The 25,611-nt window shown below is 36.1% G+C and overlaps 1 protein-coding gene and 1 pseudogene across 6 annotated transcripts in view; one reads left to right on the top strand and one right to left on the bottom strand.

Moving 5' to 3' along the window:
- Positions 1 to 25,611, bottom strand: part of PARPBP (PARP1 binding protein) — a 98,111-nt gene that overhangs the window by 50,563 nt on the left and 21,937 nt on the right. For 4 of the 6 annotated variants that reach the window (XM_081595563.1, XM_081595561.1, XM_081595559.1 and 1 more), the window contains 4 exons: positions 19,809 to 19,979; positions 18,360 to 18,514; positions 5,310 to 5,493; positions 1,000 to 1,178 (listed from right to left, as the gene is read on the bottom strand). The exons of 1 other annotated variant lie outside the window; for it this stretch is intronic. In XM_081595563.1, the coding sequence (XP_081451689.1) occupies positions 1,000 to 1,178; positions 5,310 to 5,493; positions 18,360 to 18,514; positions 19,809 to 19,979 (689 nt within the window). Of the gene's footprint in view, positions 1 to 373; positions 457 to 999; positions 1,179 to 5,309; positions 5,494 to 18,359; positions 18,515 to 19,808; positions 19,980 to 24,106; positions 24,245 to 25,611 lie in introns of all 6 variants that reach the window. One more of the 6 variants, XR_014083464.1, reaches the window with a different exon arrangement.
- Positions 14,824 to 15,536, top strand: LOC145544427 (GTP-binding nuclear protein Ran pseudogene; annotated as a pseudogene).

Raw genomic sequence — 25,611 nt, 5'->3', positions numbered from 1 at the left:
AAGGTTCATTTTCTTTATACTGTTCTCTGGGATTCCAACACGGGGTATAAGTAAATCACTGATAAAATAAACTTTCATTGTAAAGGAATTAGAAGACAACATTGAATGATAGAAAATCATGAAGTTAGTCTTTCAAGAGAAAAGACAGTGAAGCACAGGAGAAAGAGCATAAAGTAACCATGGATGGATCTGAACAATTTTAGATGAAAGTCAGATTTCTAAAAGGTAGTTCAAGCAGAAAATAGAAAAGATCAAACAGGTTAATTTTGTAAAAATCCTTCACAATGTACTAAATACAATTTTAAGAGGTTGTTCTAAAATTTTAAATGTTTCTATAAATGAATGTTCATTAATTAAAATATCACCAACTTACTCAGTGTTTTGACTAAATTGTTAGAACTGGAGAGTATCATAATGTCTTGTACAGAATACCAAAGGTAATTTTGTATTTTCTTCCTAATGTGAGGAAGAACAAGTAAAAGTCAATTCCAGTGCAAGTCTGGAGTATAGCAACTCTCCTATTCTCAGGCAAAATAGCACAATCCTTGAAGCAGAGACCTCAGGTTCTGGAGAAGGACACCTCTGCTACTTGCTAACTCGGACCAATTGCTTACTATCTTTCTCAAGTCTAATTCTTTACTTATAAAGTGGGGATACTACTAAAAGAGACTCTTGCGAAGGTTGATACAAGTGAAAGCATTCAGCAACGTTTTTGACACAAATATCTAAGCAAACAAATATTCCAAAACAAAAAACAAGAACGAAAAAACAAAAGTTACTGGTCATAATCTCACAAAATACTATTTTATATATGACTTCTTCACATTCAAATTTTCAGTCTCCTTTTAACTAACTTTTGTTTTTTCTCTTCATACTTTTTCTGTAGTTCCCAAGTTTCCTACCATAGCATAAACTTCTTTTATAACCAATGAGGTGCTTTTTCAAAAATTTCCTTTACAGACCTAACATTCACATACATATAACTTCCACATTACTTACCTAAAAAGTGTAAGAACAGAAGTTCCATTAGGATGAATTGTGTTTTCATCGTCATACAAAAGCTCTGCTTTGTTTTTGGTAGGAGCACTGGCTGCTTCTTCATCCAAAAGAACTAGTAAAGCTTTCACAGTATCTCTGCCACAGTATGCAGTGCCATGGTTTATGGCATGAGATTTTGGCTAGAACAAGAAATAATTTCAAGTGAATGTAATAATCACGCCAGCTGGGTCAATCAACCATTCTTTCCCATTTCATGTGCTATTGTTATCCCTCCTCTTCTATTAAGCTATAAAAAATCAGCCATGAGAAGTGGCTTTAAGGCTTGTGAATATTTCTCCCTCGAGCCATATTAAAATCCACCTTATGAGCTTCCAAAAGCACCAAAAAATATAGAAAGTATCATCAAATGAAGACATTAGATTTTGGACAAAATAACACTAGGCTTTAAGTCAAAAAGTTTAACCACAATTTATGTGACTGAGCAAGGTAACGTTCAAAATCCTTCAAGCTATGCTTCACAATATGTGAACCGAGAACTTTCAGATGCACAAGCTGGATTTAGAAAAGGCAGAGTAACCAGAGATCAAATTGCCAACATCTGCTGGATCATAGAAAAAGCAAAAGAATTCCAGAAAAACATCTACTTCTGCTTCACTGACTACGCTAAAGCCTTTGACTGTGTGGATCACAACAAACAGTGGAAAATTCTTAAGATGGGAATACCAGACCACTTTACCTGCCTCCTGAGAAACCTTATGCAGGTCAAGAACAGGACAGTTAGAATGGGACATGGAACAACGGACTGGTTGAAAAATTGGTAAAGGACTATGTCAAGGCTATATATATATTGTCATCCTGCTTATTTAACATATGCAGAGTACACATTCGAAATGCTGCACTGGATGAATCAAAATCTGAACTCAAGATTGACAGAAGTATCAATAACCTCAGATATGCAGATGACACCACCCTAATGACAGAAAGTGAAAAGGAACTAAAGAGCCTTTTGATAAAGGTGAACGAGGAGAGCGAAAAAGCTGGCTTAAATCTCAACATTCAAAAACTAACATCACAGTATCCGGTCCCATCACTTCATAGCAAACACATGGGGAAAAAAATGGAAATAGTGACAGATTTTATTTTCTTGGGCTTCAAAGAAAGTCACGGACGTTGACTGCAGCCATGAAATTAAAAGAAGCTTATTCTTTGGAAGAAAAGCTATGACGATCCTAGGCAGCATATTAAAAAGCAGAGACATCACTTTGCTGACAAAGGTCCATATGACAAAGCTATGGTTTTTCCAGTAGTCTTGTATGGATGTGAGAGCTGGACCAGAAAGAAGGCTGAGCACTGAAGAACTGACGTTTTCGAACTGTGGTCCTGAAGAAGACTTTTGAGAGGCCCTTGGACAGCATGGAGATCAAAGAAGTCAATCCTAGAGGAAATCAACCCTGAATAGTCATTGGAAGGACTGATGCTGAAGCTGAAGCTCCAATACTTTGACAACCTGATGTGAACAAGTCAACTCATTGGAAAAGACCCTGATGCTGGAAAAGACTGAGGGTAAGAGGAAAAGGGAGCTGCAAAGGATGAGATGGTTGGATGGCATCACTGACTCAATGGACATAAGTTTGAGCAAACTGTGGGAGATAGTAAAAGACAGGGAAGCCTGGGGGGGCTGCAATCCATGGGGTCACAAAGAGTCAGACACGCCTGAGCGACTGAACAACAACAACAAATGTGACCTCAGCCACATGACTTAATCTCTGTGTTTATTTTTTCTCTCTTATACCAGAAGTGGGATTCTGGTGATCTGAATACCAACCCCACAGATGGCTGTAAAGATCTACTCAAATGCAAAAATAAAAAGACTAGTCGACCTTCATTCTTTCAGTTTCGTTCTTTCAGTAATCACCCATAAGTACATCCTAAGTCCCAAGAACTGTGTTTGAAAGGTAAAAACCAATGCCTCAAGGGACCCATAGTCTCTTTGACAAAATAAATAAGTAACCAGTAAAGGCATTACAGAGTGCTAAGTGCTATTTTGAAGACCATGTAAACATTATGCAGTGGGAGCACACCAAAGGAAGCACACCAATTTACCCTGGTATCAGGGATGGTTTCACAGAGGAGACACACAGGGGTAAGAAAGAATATGGTATTTTCAGTGACCAGGTAGCAAAGAAGGGTAACAGAGGGAGTCATGTCAGATGAGGCTGGGAAAGCTTTGTATATCAGACAAAGAAGTTACAAATCAGTCTGTTACAAAGTTAAAACCTCTTACTTTATTAAAAAAGGGAATAAAATGATACTTTTTACATTTTAGAAAAAAGGTAGCAATGATGGAAATGTATAAAATATATTCCAGGGTGAGACTGTTATTGAACATGGAGCATGCATGTGTGCTCAGTCGCTGAGTTTGTATCCGACTCTCTGTGACCCCAGGGACTGTAGCCTGCCAAGCTTCTCTGTCCATGGGATTTTCCAGGCAAGAACACTGGAGTGAGTTGCCATTTCCTTCTCCAGGAGATCTTCCCGACCCAGAGATCAAACCCACATCTCCTGCTTGGCAGGCAGTTTCTTTACCCCTGAGCAACCTCGGACATAGGACCACAAATTAAGAGACTGTAATAGTCCAGCTCAGAAATGAAGAAGGTAGTAGCAGTGAACTAAAACATCAACAGTGAGATAAAGAAAAAGTAGATTAAAAGGGGAGAGCTGGAAAAACTTAGTAACTAGACAGAAGAATAGGGAAAACATATGATAATACTACACATAGATACACATTAAGAACAAACTTTGATGGCATTTCTGGCTGGGTTCATACCAACTAACTAGTTGTGTGTGCTGTAAACCTCTGGGAAAGTTGCTCAGCCTCACTGTGCTTCAGTTAAATCATAGGTAAAATAGAGATAATGACAGTGCCTAACCAGAGGGTTGCTGGACATTGTGCTTAAATAGCAAGAGTTGCCCTTTTGGGGTCATCTGTTATAGATGTACCATTTTCTTCAAGTTTCATCAACATGGTCTTGGCCTCCTTTCTCTACTTGGCTGACTCAGTCTACCAAGTGAACTGTAACATATAGCTACACAGGAATTTTAACAAACTGCCTATCAAAAACTGGTGCTTAATATACATTTATCATTGGTACCAAACAAGTCCCTACTGTTTAATACTAATTTCATTGAGAATTATAGAATTATATTTTTCAAAGATTTTCAGTTTGGATGAAAACATGAAATTAAGAACCAAGTTGTCTACATCTTTATTTCTTGTGATAGGAAATGGCAGAGATTGATGCTCTTAAATATCTGCACTGTGATAGTTTCTGACATAATAAAATCTGGTTGTCATTTAAGCCAAGTTAGCCATAGGAAGTGTTAACACACACAAAATACATGGGAAAACAACCCAGAATCTCTCCTGCCTTCAAATTAAACTAAAAGCATGTATTGTTACAGAAAACAGCTAAAAATAGTGCACAAGGACTGGAGATAAACAAGTGAATTACAAAAATTAAGTGAAAGTCTTCCTTCATACACAGGCTATCACAATTACACCTAAGGAAAAGAGGATTTTGTTACCTGAACAGTTAAATTGCAACAAATGAATTACTGTAACACATACTCCAAAATTCTGTTTTAGAATTAAAAGCACGGTAGTCAATTTCTCCTATAAAACTATATTTACAAAACCTAATAATGTTTGACTATCTATGTTAAAAAAAAAAAAAAAAACAAGAGGTAAATTTTCTGGAACATATAATTAAAAGATTACCAAGTATAGGAAAAATTTCTAATATTAGCAGTAAACTGGCAACAGAAGTAGAAACTAAGAGATCATGGAAATAGAAAAATTCTATAGAAGACAAATAAACTGCTGAATAAAAACCATTTCTGTGGTTTTTCTATGGAGTGCCTAGCCCTGGGATCATAACCAGAGAAACCACTCTTCTTTCACATCTGAGTAAATGAGGAAGTGATTGTTGTGTAAAAATAATTATTGAAAAATATGACAAGACACCTAAATATCCCTCAAGAACTATAAATTTCTAGTACTACAAGGGATGCTAAAGATTATCCAGTGTCCTCCTTTGATAAACAGAGACAATTTGTCCCATAGATGTTATGATTTCCCCAAGTTGAACATAATCCTGCATAATCCTATTGAGAAATTTACATTTTCAACATCATCTTATAACAGAAGAAACATTGTTCTGACTTAAGTAGCAATAGTAAATCATTTCTACAGCCACTAGAAAAGATAATGTTTTGTATAGAAGGATAATAAAAAATAAAAACCTCATTACCCGTGCAGGACTGATGTCAGTGGTACTAAGAGCTACATCTCCTTGTTGAGAATTGATAATATTTTTAATCCTCAAATCCAAATCTTGAGTAACTTCCTCTACTGCTTTATAAAAAGGATCCCTGCTGTTCTGGCCTTTAATCAGCTGCATCTTTATCACTGAGAGTATCCGACCCCCTGCAATGCTGAAAATAGAAATAATATCACTTTTATAACAACACTTTGAGATGACAATATGCTTATAAGCTTGAAAATATAATGCTCAGAGTTAATCAACACTTTTCAAAGAATATGGCTTTGATCTTATGAATCAAACAGTTAACACATGTAAAAAAAGTATAAGAACCATTAGAAACAAAATTTAGAAGTTTTTCTAAAAGTAAGTTATTTCAATAAGGTAAGTTACTTCTTCCTTGATTTGAAAGCTGAAGGAAATAATTTAGTTATATATGATATCTGATAAAGGATTCAGATGTAGTTATATACAAGCAATATACTTTAAATAGGTTTCCCTGGTGACTCAGTGATAAAGAATTTTCCTGCCAATGCAGGAGACATGGGTGTTCGATCCCTGGGTCAGGAAGATACCCTGAAGAAAGAAATGGCAACCCACTCCAGTATTCTTGCCTGGGAAATCTTATGGACAGAGGAGCCTGGCAGGCTACAGTCCATGGGTCGCAAAAGAGTCAGACATGACTTAGCAACTAAACAATAATACTTAAAATACATACCTTCAGACACAACTAAGATAACACAAACCACTTTTCACTGAATACCTAAAATTCTATTTAACTTAACCTTAAAACCATTCAATGAGTATTACTATCTTTAAATTACAGATGAGAAACCTGAGTCTCAAAAAGGTGAAATAAATTGTCCAAGAACACACAGTGTTCTGGGCTAGAAAGAAGACTAACCTGAAATATATGATATTGCATCCCAAGATGAGAACAGTTATTATATGGAAGAGGAAATTAAACTAGTTAATACTAATCTAAGGGAAACCAGAGACTGGACCAACCATGACCAATAGACAAGGATTTTTTAAAACCTGAAATCAACTGTTCCTTTATACTAAGCCTAAACCTGAATAAATTTGGGTTGCAGTTCCTGATCCAGAAGGCTGACCTAAAACCAACATGACAAAGAGGAAGGATTTTGGTCCATTACAAAGAAGACCTTAGAGGTGTTCAACAATAAAAGAGGGCTCTTTTTTGAAGTTATGAGCTCTCCATTGCTAGAGGTATCCCTGAAAAGGCTGCACAGTGCCTAATGATAAGGTGGTATTGTCTGACTATGGAGTCAGACTACCTAAGCACACATCAAACTCCCCCACTTTTCTACCCTGAATATACTATTTAACTTCTCTGTGACTCTGACAGTAGCGTAAAGGAAACTATGAATAGTTATCCTCATTGCCTTATTGTCAGGCTTTATATTTTAGGAAAGAAACACTGGAAACATGACTGTTCACATACAAATGGCTTCTCCAAATAGAGAAGGAAAGTTAGAATTGCAGAGAGACTTAATGAATGATAGTGCATTATACCAGTACCTTCCAAATTTGCCTGATCATCAGAATCACATTTAGCATTTGTTTAAAATATCAACTCCAGAGCCCACCTTACTGAATCACAATCTCCAGAAAAGGGTACTAAAGAGTTGCATTTATTTTGCAGTTACCACAGGTGATTCTTATGACTAGACAAGCTTGGGAAACATTTCATGAAAAAACTAGCTCCTCGAGAAAGGAACCATATTTTACTAATCTTCACAATAACTTGGCACACAGAAGAAATAATTGATATTTCTATTGAATAAATGACCACTAACACACGCAATGGGCTTCCCTGGTGGCTCAGATGGTAAAGAATCCACCTGCAAGGCAAGAGACCTGGGTTTGATCCCTGGGTTGGGAAGATCACCTGGAAGAGGGCATGGCAACCCACTCCAGTATTCTTGCCTACAGAATCCCCATGGACAGAGGAGCCTGGTGGCGTACAGGCCATGGGGTCGCAAAGAGTCGGACATGACTGAGCAACTAAGCACAGCACAGAATAGCATCACATGCAACGGAGCTTCCTTAGTGGCTCAGTGGTAAAGAATCACCTGAAATGCAGAAGATGTGGCAAGAGCTGTGGGAAGACCCCCTGGAGAAAGAAATGGCAACCCACTCCAATATTCTTGCCTGGAAAACCGCATGGGCAGAGAAGCCTGGCGGGCAGCAGTCCATGGAGTCATAAAGAGTCAGACATGACTGAGCGACTAAACAACAACAATCACAAGCAACAGTCTGAAGTTTTTACTTGTAAGACAAAAGACATATGTTTTACTATTTTTATATTATTATTTGTGGTAGAAAAGCACTTAGTTTCAACTTACACTATGGCAGACTAGTTACTCTAGGGGAACATTCCACTAGGCTTGGTAGGAATCAGGGAAAATGTCCAAGTACAACCCAATTTCATCCCTAAAAAGTGACAAACAAAAGTTGGAGTGGAAAATTGGAAGCTGTGAGTGGTAAGCAGGATGAATGAGGGTTTTCCTGAGGACAAAAAGCTCTAGTAGCAATGTGATCAGGACCCAAACCCTAAGTGTGAGAAATTTCCAGAGTCTGAACCTTCCAAGAGGGTAGGAACTAGTATGAGTTTTATCTATATTTATTCTACAATATTTTGTATTTTTGAAGCTTTTAAAAAAAAAATTTTTTTTTCTATTTGGTTATGGCATAGATATACAATTTTTTAAATTGATATGTGTCTATCAACACTGTTAAACTCTACCATTAACTTTAATAATCTGCATTTAGATTCCTGGAGTTCTCTACACATACAATCATATTCATATTATCACTAAATAGACTTTTACTTCTTCTTCTCAATTGTTATATCTCCTATTTCTTTTTCTTACCTTACTACACTGAACTGGACATCCAATGTTATGGTGAAAAGAAATGAGAGCAGGAACTCTTGTTCTAAATCTTAAATAATATGCTAAAACATTTTATCATTAAGTAGGTTTTCAAAGAAACACAATATCAAGTTAAAGTCCTTATTCTTAGTTCATTTTACACTGAAAGGGTAGTAGCCCTATAAGTTGGGTATATCCCAATAGACACCCCACCTTGAACAATCCCTGGGCTTGTCTCCATGCCCCCTTAGATGCGGTGGCTATAAAAACAGACCCTCCAAATCACCAAATTCAGCAAGTACTTTCAAAATAAAAGCTGGCTTCCCTTCTTGACTTTCCTCTCTGGCTTTCTTCCCTCCCATTGTTTTTGGCTTGTATTTTCATTACATTCACCTCCTAATCAATACATTTAAGAATTAGTTTATAAATATGTTATCCAGCAATATTATTTTCAATGCAAGGGTCAATCAGGGGACCTAGTCTGCCATATATCTGTAATCAGAAGTCTGAACAAACTCTAAGAATTCTTTTATGTAAACAAACATTCATTTTCCAACTGGTTTTTTTTCTTAATTTTCAATTAAAACCACAGAAAATAATTGGATGAAATGTAGTCAAAATGAAAACATAATTAAACACTGTGTGCTTTTTCTGGGAATTAATCTCTAATGGAAGAGTTCTGGAAAAGATTCAAAAGCATAATCAAATATGAAAGAGTGTCATTGTGTCAGTTATAAGAACAAAAGAAAAAGCTTTCAATAATATTAAAGGTAAAAGTCACCTTTGCCTTCTTTTCTCATTCCTTCTACAAGACCAAATATTCTAAATTTTAAAGATGATATAATCCCCTGAATGAACTGTACTTAGGAAAAATTTGTAAGATTTGTATTTCAGATGCTTGCCAAGCTCATCATTTTGACCCTTAACAAAACACTGCAAACACTGGTGCTATGACTTCTATTGCTATACATTCATGACAAGAGCCAATACTAGCTCTTCAAATATCTGCTCAGCAACACAGTAGCATAATTCAAATTCTTGCTTCTAGAGTCTAAGAAACTCCTTAAGTTTTAACCCAAATGATGCCAGGACATTTGTGCTAGGCACTGGGGATACAAAATGAATATAATATTTCTTTTTAAAAGGTCACAGTTGATCATTTGATACAATGAGATACGGAAGGTATAGCAGTAATTTAAGTGGGGAGGTAAGGAAGAAGGGAGTCTTCAGGAAAGCATCTCAGAAGAAATTACTACTCTGGAAGAATGTGGGTGAGAAAGAAATAAACTGAAGTTCCTGACTACTAAATGCATCGCATTAAAGCCCTGAGTCAGAAACAGAAAAATGAAGCAAGTGAGGAAAAACACAACTAAATCCTTAAGACTGAATCAAAACATAGTGACTGAAAGAGGATAATAAGCAATAATACAAATAATTGACAATATTTTACTATAATTATTGACTATCTTTACTATATAGAATGGAGAAGGAAATGGCAACGCACTCCAGTATTCTTGCCTGGAAAATCCCATGGACGGAGGAACCTGGTACGCTACAGTTCATGGGTAGCAAAGAGTCAGACACGACTGAGTGACTTCACTTTCTTTCACTTACTATATAGAATGACTTGCCTTTTCCCTAACATCTTTAAGAATTTGGTAACTATTTGCCATAGTAAATTATATCTTTAAAAATTAAATGTGATTAAAGGTGCTATATGAAATATATCAAAAATGCTTCTGAACTATTTTGAAACAAGAAATGTAACATTAGGATTCTGGACTGGCTAATTTCAATCAGACTTAACATTCTATAAATGCATAATATTTAGTCCAATAAATATAATGCAGGTGTGCACTAAAAAGTTGTGTAATAAAATGGAAACATGGAATTTTAAACATTTGAACAACAGGGAACTAACTAATTTATGTAACCTGAAACCCCTAATTTAAGATGTTTTTCAGGTGAAAGTATAGAGTGCATTTTATGGTGGCACCTACTGGCAAAGTATAGAAATGCAGCCATACTATAGCTCAGAAGGCCTGATGAACAGCTGGCAGTGGGGAGGCAAGCGTCATCTTGATTCCTTCCCTGTCTGTCTATCGTCCACCTTTCCTTGAACTCAAAGATTACTGTGATTCCCTACCACCACCATCCTATTATAAGACAAGCAGTACAAACTTATACTTGGCTACAAGGGTTAAGCATATTTTTCTCTCTGAGTTTTAAGGCTGAGAGACAGAGGCCAGGGTAAGATACAAGCAGGGGGTGGAGAGCACAGAATGTGTACATCACACTGACACTTCTGGAGTTTCATCCTGTACCTAATATGGAATCACTGAAGAGTTTTAATTAAGCAGATAACATCTGTTGTTTTAAAAACCCTGGCAGCAGTGAGGATGACAAGATGGAGCAACTCAAGACTAGAGGCAGAACGAACAACTCAGAGATAAGTAAACAAAAAAATCCGGGCAAAAAAGGATGAAAGACTGAAAACAGACTTTCAATGAAAAAGGGGAATATGATAGTAGCAAAAGGAACAGAGATTTAAAAAAAAAAAGAGTATCAGAAATGCTAAGAAGAACTGATGGATCTTCGCAACTGAAAGGACAGAAAAAGGGGAAAAAGTAGTTTAAGATATGTTCCAAATTCTGCTTGAGTGGCTAGAGGGAAAGAGGCTTCATCAAGCTGGGTACTTTAGGAGGATAAGGAGGCTCGCCGGGGAAGACAAAGATTTAGTTTGGGAGATGCTAAGTCTGAGGTCCCTTTGAGGGAACAACATACGGGCAGTTAAAAGATGTATTTTTGAAGCTAGGAAAAGAGTTTGAATTTCACTGAAATACGGATTTAGAATTTGCATATATAAGTCAGAGAGGCAGATGGAAAATAAGAGAATGACATCTCAGAAGTTAATGGGAAAAGAGTTCTATGAAAGAAAACGATCAAATTTGAGGACTCAAAAGAGACCAGAAACTATGACAGCTAAAAGATCATAAAAGATTTTTGGTAGAATAGCTTCAGTAGAGTGGAAAAATGAATGAGTGCGAGTCAGTTAAACAGAGATAAATAAATAAGTATTGAGTGCCTACTCTATGCCAGAAACTGTGCTAGGGCTAGGGAATATTGGTGAAGAAAACCAATAAAGCCCTCCGAGTTTACAGCCTCATGAGAAACATATTTCAAATAATTAGCACTTGGGAGGGAAAATAATTGGGAATTGGAATAAAAGACAGTATTTTTTCAAGAATTTGAGCTATAAAAGAAAGGAACTGACAAAAACAGAGAAGATGACTTGTTTTTTCTTATAATGTTTATAGACTGGGGATAAAGGACTAGTTGGGGAAGGAAGTGGCAATCCACTTCAGTATTCTTGCCTTAGAAATCCCATGGATAGAGAGCCTGGCAGACTATAATCCATGGGGTCACAAAAGAGTCAGACATGACCAAGCAACTAAACAACAACAGAAGGACTGGTAGAGGCTGAAATTACGAAACAAAATGAATAATCAATGAAACTCTATCCCAACAGGTTCAGTTCAGTTCAGTCACTCAGTCGTGTCCGACTCTTTGCGACCTCATTAATTGCAGCATGCCAGGCCTCTCTGTCCATCACCAACTCCCGGAGTCTACCCAAACCCATGTCCATCGAGTCGGTGATGCCATCCAACCATCTCATCCTCTGTCGTCCCCTTCTCCTCCCGCCCCCAATCCTATCCAGCATTAGAATCCTTTCCAATGAGTCAACACTTTGCATGAGGTGGCCAAAGTATTGGAGTTTCAGCTTCAACATCAGACCTTCCAATGAACACCCAGGATTGATCTCTTTTAGGATGGATTGATTGGATCGCAACAGGTTACTCATATTAATTATACTCACTGTAGGAAATATCCTCCCTTCTCCCCATCTGAACTTTATGTCACCCCCATTCTCCATGTATGTTTAACTCCTTCAAGTTCATCCTTCAAGATTAAGCTCAACTGTAACAACCATTCAGGTAAACTCTCCTGACAATCTTATCCCTAGCTCCCACAAACTAAGTCAATTGTCCTTTCCTCTGTATATCCTTCTATTATTATATAAATAGAATATATGTCTTTGGTTTTTAATAACTTTACTATTTAAAATCATGAAATGTATACTTAACACATGAAAAAATCACGTTACAGAAGAAAGTAAGACTACTCAATCAACTATTTAGACACCCACTTCTTCAGTATCTTCTCTAGAATATTAATAATTACTGATTATGACCAAATAATCCTAAAGTAAATCAGTCCTGAATATTCATTGGAAGGACTGATTCTGAAGCTCAAACTCCCAATACTTTGGCCACCTGATACGAAGAACTGACTCCTTGGAAAAGACCCTGATGATGGGAAAGATTGAAGGCAGGAGGAGAAGAGGACATCAGAGGATGAGATGGTTTGATGGCATCACCAGCTCGATGGACATGAGTTTGAGCAAGCTCCAGGAGTTGGTGATGGACAGGGAATCCTGGCGTGCTGCAATCCATGGGGTTGCAAAGAGTCGGATACAACTGAGCATCTGAACTGAACTGATGACCAAATAGGATATTCAAAATAATTGGCTGCTAAATTGAAGAACTGAAGCCTATTCTCTTACCCAAGGTGCCTCTAAAACATTACCCTGTTGTACAAAAGTGTATGTACAAACGTACTTTTACCCTGTTAACTTACACCAACCAGAAATTTCTCCAAAAAAGAATGTAATTACAACAAATGGATTAAATATATGTACTTATATCTGCTCCCTTCTAAAGTACCACTAAAAAATAAAAAAGGTAAAGATTTTAAATTCATAAAGAAAAAGAGTGTGAGAGAGGAGACAATAGTCAAGAGCAGAGACATGCTATGAAACTACAGAAAGACGAAGAGCAGATGGAAAAGTGGTAACTGACCACCCAGAACAGAGAAAGCTACAACCCAAGTAACTGCTCAGAGAGACACCAAGAAGTAGTAATCTCAGAAGGCAATACTGAAGGCTATGGTGAAGGTGTCATTGCAAATAAGAAAGCTGATTAACAGTATATACAAGGAACACTTAGACCACCAAATCTCTTGTCTTATTCTGAGCAGTCAGGACTAGTGAATTTCTCTCACTTCAGATGGGGAAGCAGGATCATGCTGAAGAAACTAAGCCAGAAGGCTCCAGACCTAGAGGCACCAACAACTGAAAACAGAGAGACTGAGTAAAAGTCTGCATGTTCAACTGGGTGATTCAGAATCAAGTTACCCTACTTCAAATCCCAGAATATTGCTAGTCAGATGGACTATTTTCAGAAGGAGACTAAAGGATGCCATTGTGAATCTGGGGGTAAGTTCCAAAGGAAAGACCTGTAGTTATTAACATTTAGAGAATCCCCAACAAAAAAGTCAACTGGTGTGACTATGCTGTTGTAATCAGGCCTCATTCTTAAATATGAAACAACAGTCTAGAATCATCCCACATTTTAGGAGCATCTTTAACTTGAAAGAGGGCAAATGAAACAAAAACACCCAACTTAGATAAAACAAAGACTATCCAGGAAGCAGATAAAAATGATCATAAAAATTAAACAATCTTAAAGAGATAAATAAAACATAAGACCACATACAATAACATGTGAGAATAATGATATTTATCTCCCATTTACCTTTTCTCAAGAAACTACTTGAGCAAAATAAAAGGTTTAACCAATAAAAAAATAAAGTCATGAAATCCAGGAAACAAGGCAGAGGCAAAGGAAATTCACAAGCTTCACGGGTGACACTCTGAAACAGGCCTGGCAAGCAAAAGTACATAGACTGAATGAAGAAGACAGATGACTTTCCAGAAAAAATGTCTGCAAGGGCAAAACCCAGAACTGATAGATGACCTAATAAAAAGAAGAAATTGTATAGTTTCATCAGCAAACTTGATAAAGAATTAATGATAAATGTATAAAAAGCAAAGCAGAAGAAAAAAGTAGATAATCACTGACTTTCGAAAAAACAAAAATGTACATAAGATAGGAAGTATAATAATAGTATAAAATATAGCTTAGCTGCAGGCAATAATTACAGAGCTATAACAAGTGTGCATATGTGTCTATGTGTGTGGAAGGAGGGGGAGAGGAAAAGGGGAGTGTTGGGAGGTTAGTGAGTAGGTGGCAAATCCTCATTTCCCATGGTAGGAAGTTAACAGGTAACGTCTAAACTTGAAACTCAAATACAGCTGCATAGACTGACAAGGGTTTAATACCCAAAATATACAAACAGCTCACAGAACTCACTATCAAAATCCAAATAATCCAATCAAAAAATGGGCAGAAGACCTGAATAGACATTTTTCCAAATAAGACATAGAGATGGCTAACAGACACATGAAAAGATGTTCAACATCGCTAATTATTAGAGAAATGCAAATCAAAACCACAGTAAGGTATCACCTCACACGTGTCAGAATGGTCATCATCAAAAAGTCTACAAATAACAAGTGCTGGAGAGGATGCAGAGAAAAGGGAATCCTCAAACACTGTTAGTGGGAATATAAACAGGTGCAGCCACTATGGAAGACAGTATGAAGGTGCCTTAAAAAATTAAAAATAGATTTGAATGGTGCTTCCGCCATCTTTCCAGCCCTCAGTCAGACGGGCACGGAGACGCTTCTGGAAGTAACATCACGATGGCTGCCCAAAGAGAACCCCAAGTTCAGTTCAAACTTGTTTTGGCTGGTGATGGTGGTACTGGAAAAACTACATTCGTGAAGCGTCATCTGACTGGTGAATTTACGAAGAAGTATGTAGCTAGCTACCTTGGGTGTTGAGGTCCATCCTCTTGTGTTCCATACCAACAGAGGACCTATTAAGTTCAATGTGCGGGATACAGCTGGTCAGGAGAAATTTGGTGGACTGAGAGATGGCTATTATATACAAGCTCAGTGTGCCATTTAATGTTTGACGTAACATCGAGAGTTACTTACAAGAATGTGCCTAACTGGCATAGAGATCTGGTACAATTGTGTGAGAACATCCCAATTGTGTTGTGTGGCAACAAAGTGGATATTAAGGACAGAAAGGTTAAGGTAAAGTCAATTGTCTTCCACCCAAAGAAGAATCTTCAGAACTATGACATTTCTGCCAAAAGTAACTACAACTTTGAAAAGCCCTTCCTCTGGCTTGCTAGAAAACTGATTGGAGACCCTAACTTGGAGTTTGTCGCCATGCCTACTCTTGCCCCACCAGAGGTGGTCATGGACCCAGCCTTGGCAGCACAGTAGGAGCACGATTTAGAGGCTGCTCAGACAACTGCTCTCCCAGATGAAGATGATGACCTATGAGAAGGTGAAGCTGGGGCCCAGCGTCAGAAGTCTAGTTTTATAGGCAACTGTCCCGTGATGTCACTGGTGCAGCATGTTTGCCACTTTATTATATAGCTAAGCAGAACATGTGCTTAATCTTTGGATGCTGAAGGAGATGGATGGGCTTTGGAGTGAATGTGGCAGTTTAAAAAAAAAACCTTCATTTTTTGGACCTGCATATTTAGGTGTTATGGAACACAGTTGTTTCCTCAAGTTTCAAATATAAGACTGCTATAGTCACATGACAATATTGAGAGGTGGAATCTTGTTTGTTACTGTCATTCCCATTCCTTTTCGTTTAGAATCAGAATAAAGTTGTATTTCAAATATCAAAAAAAAAAAATTAAAAATAGAACTACCATTATGATCCAACAATTCTACTCCTGGGTATATATCTGGAAAAAGTGAAAACACTAATTTGAAAAGATATAAGTACCCTAATATTCACAGCAGCTCTATTAACACTAGCCAAGACATGGAAGCAACCCTAGTGCCTAACAACAGGTAATTGGATTAAGAAAATGTGGTATATATTCACAGTGGAATATTACTCAGCCATAAAAAAGAATGAAATCTTGCTATTAGCAGCAATGCATATGGACCTAGAGAATATTATGCTTGGTAAAGTCAGAGAAAGACAAATACTAAATGATATCCCTCACATCTGGAATCTAAAAAGTAAGACAAATGAATGTATATACAAAACAAAAGCAGGCTCACAGACATAAAAAACAAACTTATGGTTATCATAAGTAGGGGATAAATTAGGAATCTAGAATTAATAGATACTACTATAATAAAATAGAGAAGCAAGAAATATTTACTGTATAGCACAGGGAATATACACAATATCTTATAATAACCTATAACAGAATAAACTGGAAAAATACTGAATGCTTTATACTTGAACTAACATAACACTATAAATCAACTATTGCAGGAGACCCTGGTTCAATCCTTGGGTCAGGAAGATTCGCTGGAGAAGGGATAGGCTACCCACTCCAGTATTCTCGGGCTTCCCTGGTGGCTCAGCTGGTAAAGAATCCGCCTGCATTGTGGGAGACCTGGGTTTGATCCCTGGGTTGGGAAGATCTCCTGGAGAAGGGAACGGCTACCCACTCCAGTATTCTGGCCTGGAGAATTCCATGGACTGTATAGTCCATGGGGTTGCAAAGAGCTGGACACGACTGAGTGACTTTCACTTTAGTTACTTTAGCTTTAGCTATGTAGAGACATGGATAGACTTAAGAGTCTGTCACACAAAGTGAAGTACATCAGGAAGAGGAAAACAAATATCATATATTAACACATATATTTGGAATCTAGAAAAATGGTACATATGAACCTATTTCCAGGGCAGGGATAGAGACACACATGTGGGATAGAGAACAGACATGTGGATGCAGGGTGGATGGGAAGAATGGGATGAATTGGGAGATTAGGATTGACATATACACACTACCATGTGTAAAATAAGTAGCTAGTAGGAACCCACTATAGAATACAGGAAGCTCAGTTCGGTGGTCTGTGATGACTGAGATGGTTGAGATGAGGGTGGGAGGGAGGTCGAAGAGGGAGAAGATATATGTATACATATAGCTGATTCACTGTATTGTACAGCAGAAACTAACAAAATGATATACAGCAGTTATATTTCAATAAAAAAACAGCTGCATAAAAATTTCATTTAAATGAGGTAAATATAGAAACAAACACAAAATATAGTAAAAGTCGATTCCTCTGAGGACTTTATTACTGTAAGTCTGTAGTACTATTTGATTTTAACAAAATATGCCTATTTTGTTTTACTAAAAATATTCTTTAAAATTAATTATCTGCTTTCTGAGAAGAAATGGCCAGTCAATGTATAATTTGGAAGTGCATAAGATGTCACTGATATTGACTATAAATCATATTCAAATCCTCTTGCAAATTCACTTCACTGTAACAGATATCCATATAAGAAGATAGGGATTTCCCTGGCAGCTCAGCAGCAAAGAATCCACCTGCCAATGCGGGAGACACAGGAGACGTGGGTTTGATCCCTGGGTCAGAAAGACTCCCATTCCAGTATTCTTGCTGGGAAAACCCCATGGACCAAGGGGCCTGGCTGCAGTCCATAGGGTCACAAAGAGTCCGACACAACTGAGTGACTGAGCACGAGCATAAGATGATGGAAACAATTCAGAACAAAATCCTGAGAATTCTTCTTGGAATTTTAAAATGGAAAGAATTTTCACAGAATAAGAAATAGTGATCAAGAGAATGGGTTCCAGGGTCAGAACTGAATTCAGGTCCCAACTGTGCTACTTAACAACAATGTGACTAAATTTAGTTGCTTCCTCTCTAAATAGAGTATTTATCTGAAATTTAGGTGGAATAGTCATGTGATTATAATTTATTAATCTAGATTTTTTAAACTGAAGTACAGTTGATTCATAATGTATTCATTTCTGGTGTACAGTAAAGGGATTCAGTTACACATATACATATTCTTTTTCATATTCTTTTCCAATATTTTCACAACAGTTTATCACAGGATATAGAATATAGTTCCCTGTACTAAACAATAGGACCTTGTAGTTCACCTGTTTCATATATAGTATTCAATAGTTTGTATCTGCTAATCCCAAACTCCTAACTTATCCCTCCTTCCTAAATTATGCCACCGTCCTTATCTGGATATTTTGTTTCTTATTCCTAGTTTGGTTTGATGTTTGATCATCTCAATAGCTCCTATTTTTCTATCCACTTGGTTCTGTGAAGTTTTAAAGACAGACTAATAACCCATATTTGTCATACCTTGGATTTGATATTTCTCCAAGAATTTCATCTAATTTGTCAATGAAGTTAATAAAATTAGACAATCCTTTTATATGTGCCCTTAAAGGATCAGATGGTGATGGTGCATATCCTTTCCCTCCAAGCTCTATTGTTCTAATAAACGATGTGGCCACCTATGAATTAAAACAGATGGTTATGTTTAATGATTTAGTAAGTTAAAACTACATCTTATTTTATGAACTTAGGCACATTTACATATTTCTACGTATATAGGTAAGGTGAAGCATTTTTTTATGATTCATGCTACATTTTCATTCAGAAGCAAATAATAAAAAAAAAAACAGGTGTCGTGCAGAAGCTGTGCCAGCCAGGGTGATGGCAACATACGGATGGAAACTGAGACTGAAGAGTCGAGTTAGGGACAAATTAAGGGCATAAGAATATGTTCCCAAGAGTATATCACTGTTGAGAATTTCCTGGTGGTCCAGTGGTAGGACTCCATACTTCCACTGTAGAAGGGACAGGTTCAATCCCTGGTCTGGGAGCTTTATAGCGCAGCAGCAACAAAAAAAAAAAGAAAGAAAGTATATCACTGTCTATAAAGAATTAGACAGTGATATTCTGTAAAGAATAAATATATTCTTCAATAGATTAACTACTGGCTACCAGAATTGTTATATGGAACAAAGGGATTTTTCAGTGCCAACTGTGTTGAGTTATTCAAGGTTGGACAATTAATTCAACTCTTCTAAATCTTAGCTTCCTTATTTGTAAAATACAGATTTAAATGAGATAATTACTAAGCTGCATCTAGCTTTCACATTTTAGGATTATTTGACTATGTGTAGTTCAAAAGGCCTTGCTTTTACTATGATAAAAAATACATGCTTGATGGTTATACATTAGGCCATCTATATCAAAAACAAAATGTTCTAAAGCTGCGTTTTCCAAAGTATATCCAAAGAAAGAAAAAGAAAAATCTCTGAAATTTAAATAATATGAGAAAAGTTCCATAGTTAAATTATTTAGGAAACAACAAATTCAATAGCAAGGTTAACTTAAGCAGAGTTCCTTATGGCAGGACTTCTCAGAGCTTTTGATATAAACTCATGCATTCTGTATATCCAAAAAGGGTATACATGATTTCCAACTTTTTGCCCTTGGAAATATTTATTCAAAGAGTACTGAATAGGAACTTCTGCCTCTGGAAATTATTTCAGGAAAATTTAACTGCACTAGCATTCTACAGAACACATGTAGGCAAACACTGCTTTAGAAAATTCTCCCTTATTAACTTTGAAGGATATAGTAAGAAAAAAAATACCGAAGACTTTCAAATACATGAGGTAGAACACACATTCACAATTTAAAAGTTGTTCTATCATAGTTACAAGAATTCTATATTAAGGTACATGGATCCACAGTTCAGAGTCTCTAAAAAATCTTGAAAATGTAACATGTCCATACCAAGAAGATAGACATCTGTTTCTCTCGAGCTGCATGTTTCAAATCAGTGAAGGCTTCTCTTCCAAGTCCTCTATCAGGAATGTTGAGAATATGAGCCAGAGCCAAGTCATTCTTCGAATTCACTAGCAGGTTTAAATATGAGTAGATAATTTTCTTTGCTAGTAACCGTACCTGTACAATAAAATATTTCCTTTACTGAAGATTTCTAAATTCACAAATAATCTTTTTAATATGCAGTAAAATATTTATGATCATTCAATGACAAATTCTCACTCAGCTCTTTGGGAAATGAGAATTGCCATATAAACCAAAAATTTGGTTTGAAGAAAGAACATATCCTTGCTCATAAAACTAACTTGCTATCAATGAAAATCTGTAAATAACAACTATCATAATTGCTGGAAAATGTCTTCTAAGAAATGATATAAAAGATACAGCTGCATTTTTGATGAGACCTGATCTCATTCCCCTATATACATTTGCCACTAAATAATAACCAATAATGAAGTCCCCTAAAGCATAAGGCATGGGCCTAGGGGCACTATTTGGTCCTATATCCATGTCTCTTTACAAGGCAAGATATAAGCGCAGAAGTTCAATTGCTAAATTTTTAAGTATTACAAGATACTGACTTTCATAATACCAAGAAACCAACTGAATATTAAAAGAAAGAGATTCAACCAAATTTTAGCAAATAATAGCAAGTAGTTGTTGTTGACATTAACTGCCCTAAAACACAGAACTATAGACTGTTGAAGCACAAGATAAAAATAATATTCGGGAGAACTTGATATGCACACTAGTTCTTTTATATATGACTAATTCTTCACAGTCAAATGATAAACCAGGGCATTCAAAGATCTTTTTCTTCAAATTAGCTAACCATAGCTTTTCAAGGCCTTGCAACTTCTACTACTACAGAATTAATATTATGAATTCCCACAGGTAACAACTACAAAATATTAGGTAAATTTTTTAAAACCTAACTATGTAAAGACACTGGATAGCATCCAAGAGCAAACACAAGCTGGAGAATTTAATTTTAGAAGAACTGCAACAAAAAGGGTAAGAATTTCAAGTTTGTGGTTATTCAGTAATAGGGGAATTGTGATTTCCAGTAATAGTGACTGATCATGTGAACCCCTTAAATAACAAACATTAAATACTAAATTAAAAATTTTAAATACTACTAAAAGATACTGGAAAGTATCCAAAAAATAGAAGCTAGTTTTAAAAGAATTGCAATAAGAAGGGTATGAATTAAGTTTGAGGTTTACTGGCCCAAGTTTCATGACTATGGCTGTGGAAAATACACGTGACTAAAGGTGCCAGAGATTAGAACTCAGAACTGGGAAAACAGCTAGAAATTTAAAGGAGGAAATTCTGGAAACAACTGAGATCATAAATAGCCAAAATCCCTAGGTGACACCGAAACTATGCAAGCATAGAGAAGATTTCAAAGGCTCCATCAAAAACAGAGACAGCAATCAGAAAGAAATATATGCTAGAAACATTGAGCTATAAAGAACTGGAGCTATGGGTCTGAAGGTTTCTTAAACCAAGTGCACTCCACAACTGTGTATAGCTCAAGTGACAGAAAGCTGAAGCTGGACAGGTTTGAAATATTAAATATACAAAGCCAAAACCTGTCAGAACAACTGGAAAATTCAGGAAAATCCCTAGGAAAAAGGAATCCACGGAAAGAATAAGCTCCATATCTTCCCCAAATACTTGGCTAACTGCCAAATTTGGCAGGCAGAGGGAAGGGTTACAAATGCCAAGCTAGAAAAAAACAGTAAAGGGAAATCATAAGAAAAGATATCCAAAAAGCTGCACACCACCAAGGAGACAAAATATAAAGTTGAAATCCAGGCAAATCACCTGCATACCAGAACAAAAAACCAACGTTCTGCAGTAGAACACAAGAAAAAACTAGAGTTGCTATAAAATATTACCTGAAATGTCTTGGTTTCATCCAAAAATTACCAGACAGTCAAAGAAAAAGGTGGAGAAGGCAATGGCACCCCACTCCAGTACTCTTGCCTGGAAAATCCCATGAACAGAGGAGCCTGGTAGGCTACAGTCCATGGGGTCGCTAAGAGTCGGACACAACTGAGTGACTTCACTTTCACTTTTCCCTTTCATGCACTGGAGAAGGAAATGGCAACCCACTCCAGTGTTCTTGCCTTGAGAATCCCAGGGACAGCGGAGCCTGGTGGGCTGCCGTCTGTGGGGTCGCACAGAGTCAGACAGAACTGAAGCGACTTAGCAGCAGCAGCAAAGAAAAAGGAAAGTGTGACTCCTTTTCAGGATAAAAAGCAGTCAATAGAAAATGTCACCAAGTGGACCTACCTATTAGATTTAGCTGAGAGAAGATCAAAGAAACTGCTATAAATATAGTCGAAGAACTAAAATAAAAATGTGTTCAGTGAATTAAAGGAAAATATGTTATTGGTGACTTAGAGGAAATGACAACAGAAAAGTGGACACTATAATGGAAGAAAATTCTAAAGATAAAAAGTACAGTAACCGAAACACAATATTTGCTAGGTGTGCTCAACAGCAATTTGGAGAAAGTAAAAGAAACTACGCAAACATACAAATGTATCAATAGAAATTACCAAATCTGAAAAACAAAAGAGAAGGAAAAAAAAAGAAGAATCAACATATCTGTAATTGAAATCTCTGTAGAAGAGTGAAAGAGACAGAAAATATATTTGCTGAAATTATAGACAAAAGCATCCCAGATTTGGTGGAAAACATCAATTTATTGATCTAAGAAGCTACTCAAGTAGGAAAACACAAAGAAATTCACTCCTGTAACTTACAATCGAACTCTGACATCCAAAGATGAAAAATCTTAAGAGCAGCCAGAGCAAAATGACATATTACATATGCAAGATAAGGTTAACAGATCATCAAAAATTAAGTAAGCCACAAGAAATGGAAACAACATATTAAATATGCTGAGACATGATCTTAAAAATTACTTTGCAATTACAGTAGTCAAGATGGCATAGTATTGATTTCCTTCCCATGGCAGAAACTTTGGAACCCAAGTGATACTCAGTCTTAATTTTCCTATTTCCTTTGAGGCACTAAGGAGTGCTCCCTCTCTCATTTTTTAAGAGCTACTTTAAATAGAGTAAAAATATGTTTTAATGAAAAGACTTCTCACAGGAGTATATATATTCTTGGAAAACACACAAATCTTATTGTAAATTGCTAATATGTTACAATTTAATTCCACCTTCTGTGAAAAAAAGGAAAAAATATTACATAATGAGTATCAGGAAGTTTTCAGGCCTATAAAGATGGACTTAACCTGTCTTCATATAAACACTAATATAAGCATTCTAATATAAAAACATTACAATTTAGTCATTCCCCTAATGAGGATCATTTAGATTCCTCCAAATTTCTATTATAAACATTGTTGCATGTATATTCTGATACTGATCTCCCAATATACATGTTGAGTGTTTTTACTGTACTACTTTTATTATTTTAATATGTACTGCCAAGTGTCATTCACTTGTACCTACTTATACCCTCACCAATAGTGTAGGAGAGTTCCCATTTTCCTATACCCTGGCCAATGCTTAGTGTAATAAAACTTTAAAATTTTTACCGATTTCCTCTGATTACCTGGAAGACTAGGCATCTTTTTAAAATTGTGGAGGCCATCTTTATTTTTTTTAATATTAATTGACTGCTCTTACTTTTGCATAACTTTCTATTGTGTAACTTGTTTGCTTTCTTATTATTAACAGTAGTTCTTTTTATACCCTGGCAAAGATCTTCTCTTAGTCTGTTGCTTACTTTTTACTACTGTTAACAGAACGGGTCAAGAAATTTTACTCTTTGTAATGATTAAATTCATTAATCTTTTCCCTAATCTTTTTGTTTTCTGGGTCTTAAGAAGCCTTCTCAACCTTGAGATTATAAATATTTCTTTTAATAAGTAAATAAAAATTGTTAAAAAAAAAAAAAGATAGCACAGTATTTACAAAGAGACAGACACTCAGATAAATGAAACAGAACAGTCCAGGAAGACACCCAACTCAGAGAGTGGGGGCGATTGGTCATCTACATGTAAGACAGATGGACCTCACCTACACCTCACATCTTTTATATAAATTAACTCAAAGTAGACCACAGACCTAAATGTATCAGAAGAAAACAGGAGAATATCTTCATGAATTTGAATTAGGAAGAGTTATTACATATGACACCAAAGGTATAATCCATAATAGGAAAAAAAATTTATAAATTGGATTTCATCAAAATTAAATTACCTGTATGTATTCTCTTCTTATTCTCACCCTTTCAACTACTTTCACTCTGCTCTGGAATCCTGTTTTTATTTTCTTTTTTTCAAATTCTTAGATGTTTCTTTCAGAATCTTCACTTGAAATCCTCCCCTTGGCTATTACCTTAGGAAAATGGACTCAGAAAGGCTACCTAAACTTATGTTCAAAACTTATGAAATTCATAAACTATGCAATGACTGATAACTTAGCTAAAGGTTCAATAATTTATCATCTGTAAACCCTAAGAAAATATTTTCCTTATTAAAATAAAGATTTCTTTGTATTCTGTCTAATCTCACTAAAATTAAGAAGCATAAAAGTTAAAAGGTAGAAATAAAAACTTACAAATCAATAGGAAGTTTCTTAGACAATTATTAAGGAAGCTTCAAGTTCATATACATCTTAAAAGCAATTTTAAAGATAACATGCTTTGGGATTACTTAAGTTTCATGTGAAAAAAAAAAAACAATTCTTGAAACATGGGAGGTAGTCAAGGTCAACTAAAAAAAATCTCAATGGACAGGAAAAGGTTACCTTACATATGGACTCAAAATATAATTTAAGCAAATCTGATTAAAAAAACAGTTTGAATAGTAACCCTATGAAATTATTTTTCTTAAATATTAAAGATACTAAATGTTACCTTGCAGAGAGGATCTCTGATTTTCCAGTATAAAGTAGCAATTCACATTCTCCTTCTTATCACCTGTTATAACTCTGCATATCAGTCAATTATAATTCTCTACATAAGTATCAATACTTTCTAAGACTTTGTTTTCTTAAGTCTTTCTACTACTTTATGGGTTCCATGAGAGCAAATGATGTATCCTCAGGGCCTAAAAGAATGACTGGCATTATAGCAGGTAATTAATCCATTTTTATTAATAGGTTCTCAATATCTGCTTTTATTCAATGGTAAATGAAGGAAAAACTAATACATGTAGCTAGCCCTTTTAGATTATTTCAAAATTGAAACTATTAATAAAAACTTGTGTGCTAAGTCGCTTCAGTTGTGTCCGACTCTTTGCGACCCAATGCACCATAGCTCACCAGGCTTCTCTGTCCATGGGATTCTCCAGGTAAGGATACTGGAGCGGTTTGCCATGCACTCCTCCAAGAGATCCTCCCCACTCAGGGATCAAACCCATGTGTCTTATGTCTCCTGCATTGGCAGGTGGGTTCTTTACCACTAGCATCACCTGGGAAGCCCTTATCTGGGATCAAATTAGTGCTTACATATTTCTTACTACATTGGCTTACAAAGAAAAGTACTGAGGTACAACTAAATTAAAGTCATCTTTAAGATCTATTCTAAAGTTTTATTTTAATAAAAGGTATAACATAGTTTTCTGTTTTACTTCAAAAGTCCTTTTATCTCTACTTTCACAGTAAATCATAATACATCATGTGAATCTATAACACAAAAGTTTCCATTTTAACCTCACAGTGCAACAGTCTGTCTAAAACATACAGAAAGGATGACACAAATT

Source organism: Giraffa tippelskirchi, chromosome 4, assembly GCF_054371585.1.
Source record: "Giraffa tippelskirchi isolate mGirTip1 chromosome 4, T2T-mGirTip1v1.2.pri, whole genome shotgun sequence".
Lineage (NCBI taxonomy): Eukaryota > Metazoa > Chordata > Mammalia > Artiodactyla > Giraffidae > Giraffa > Giraffa tippelskirchi.
This window is presented reverse-complemented; position numbering and strand designations above follow the sequence as displayed.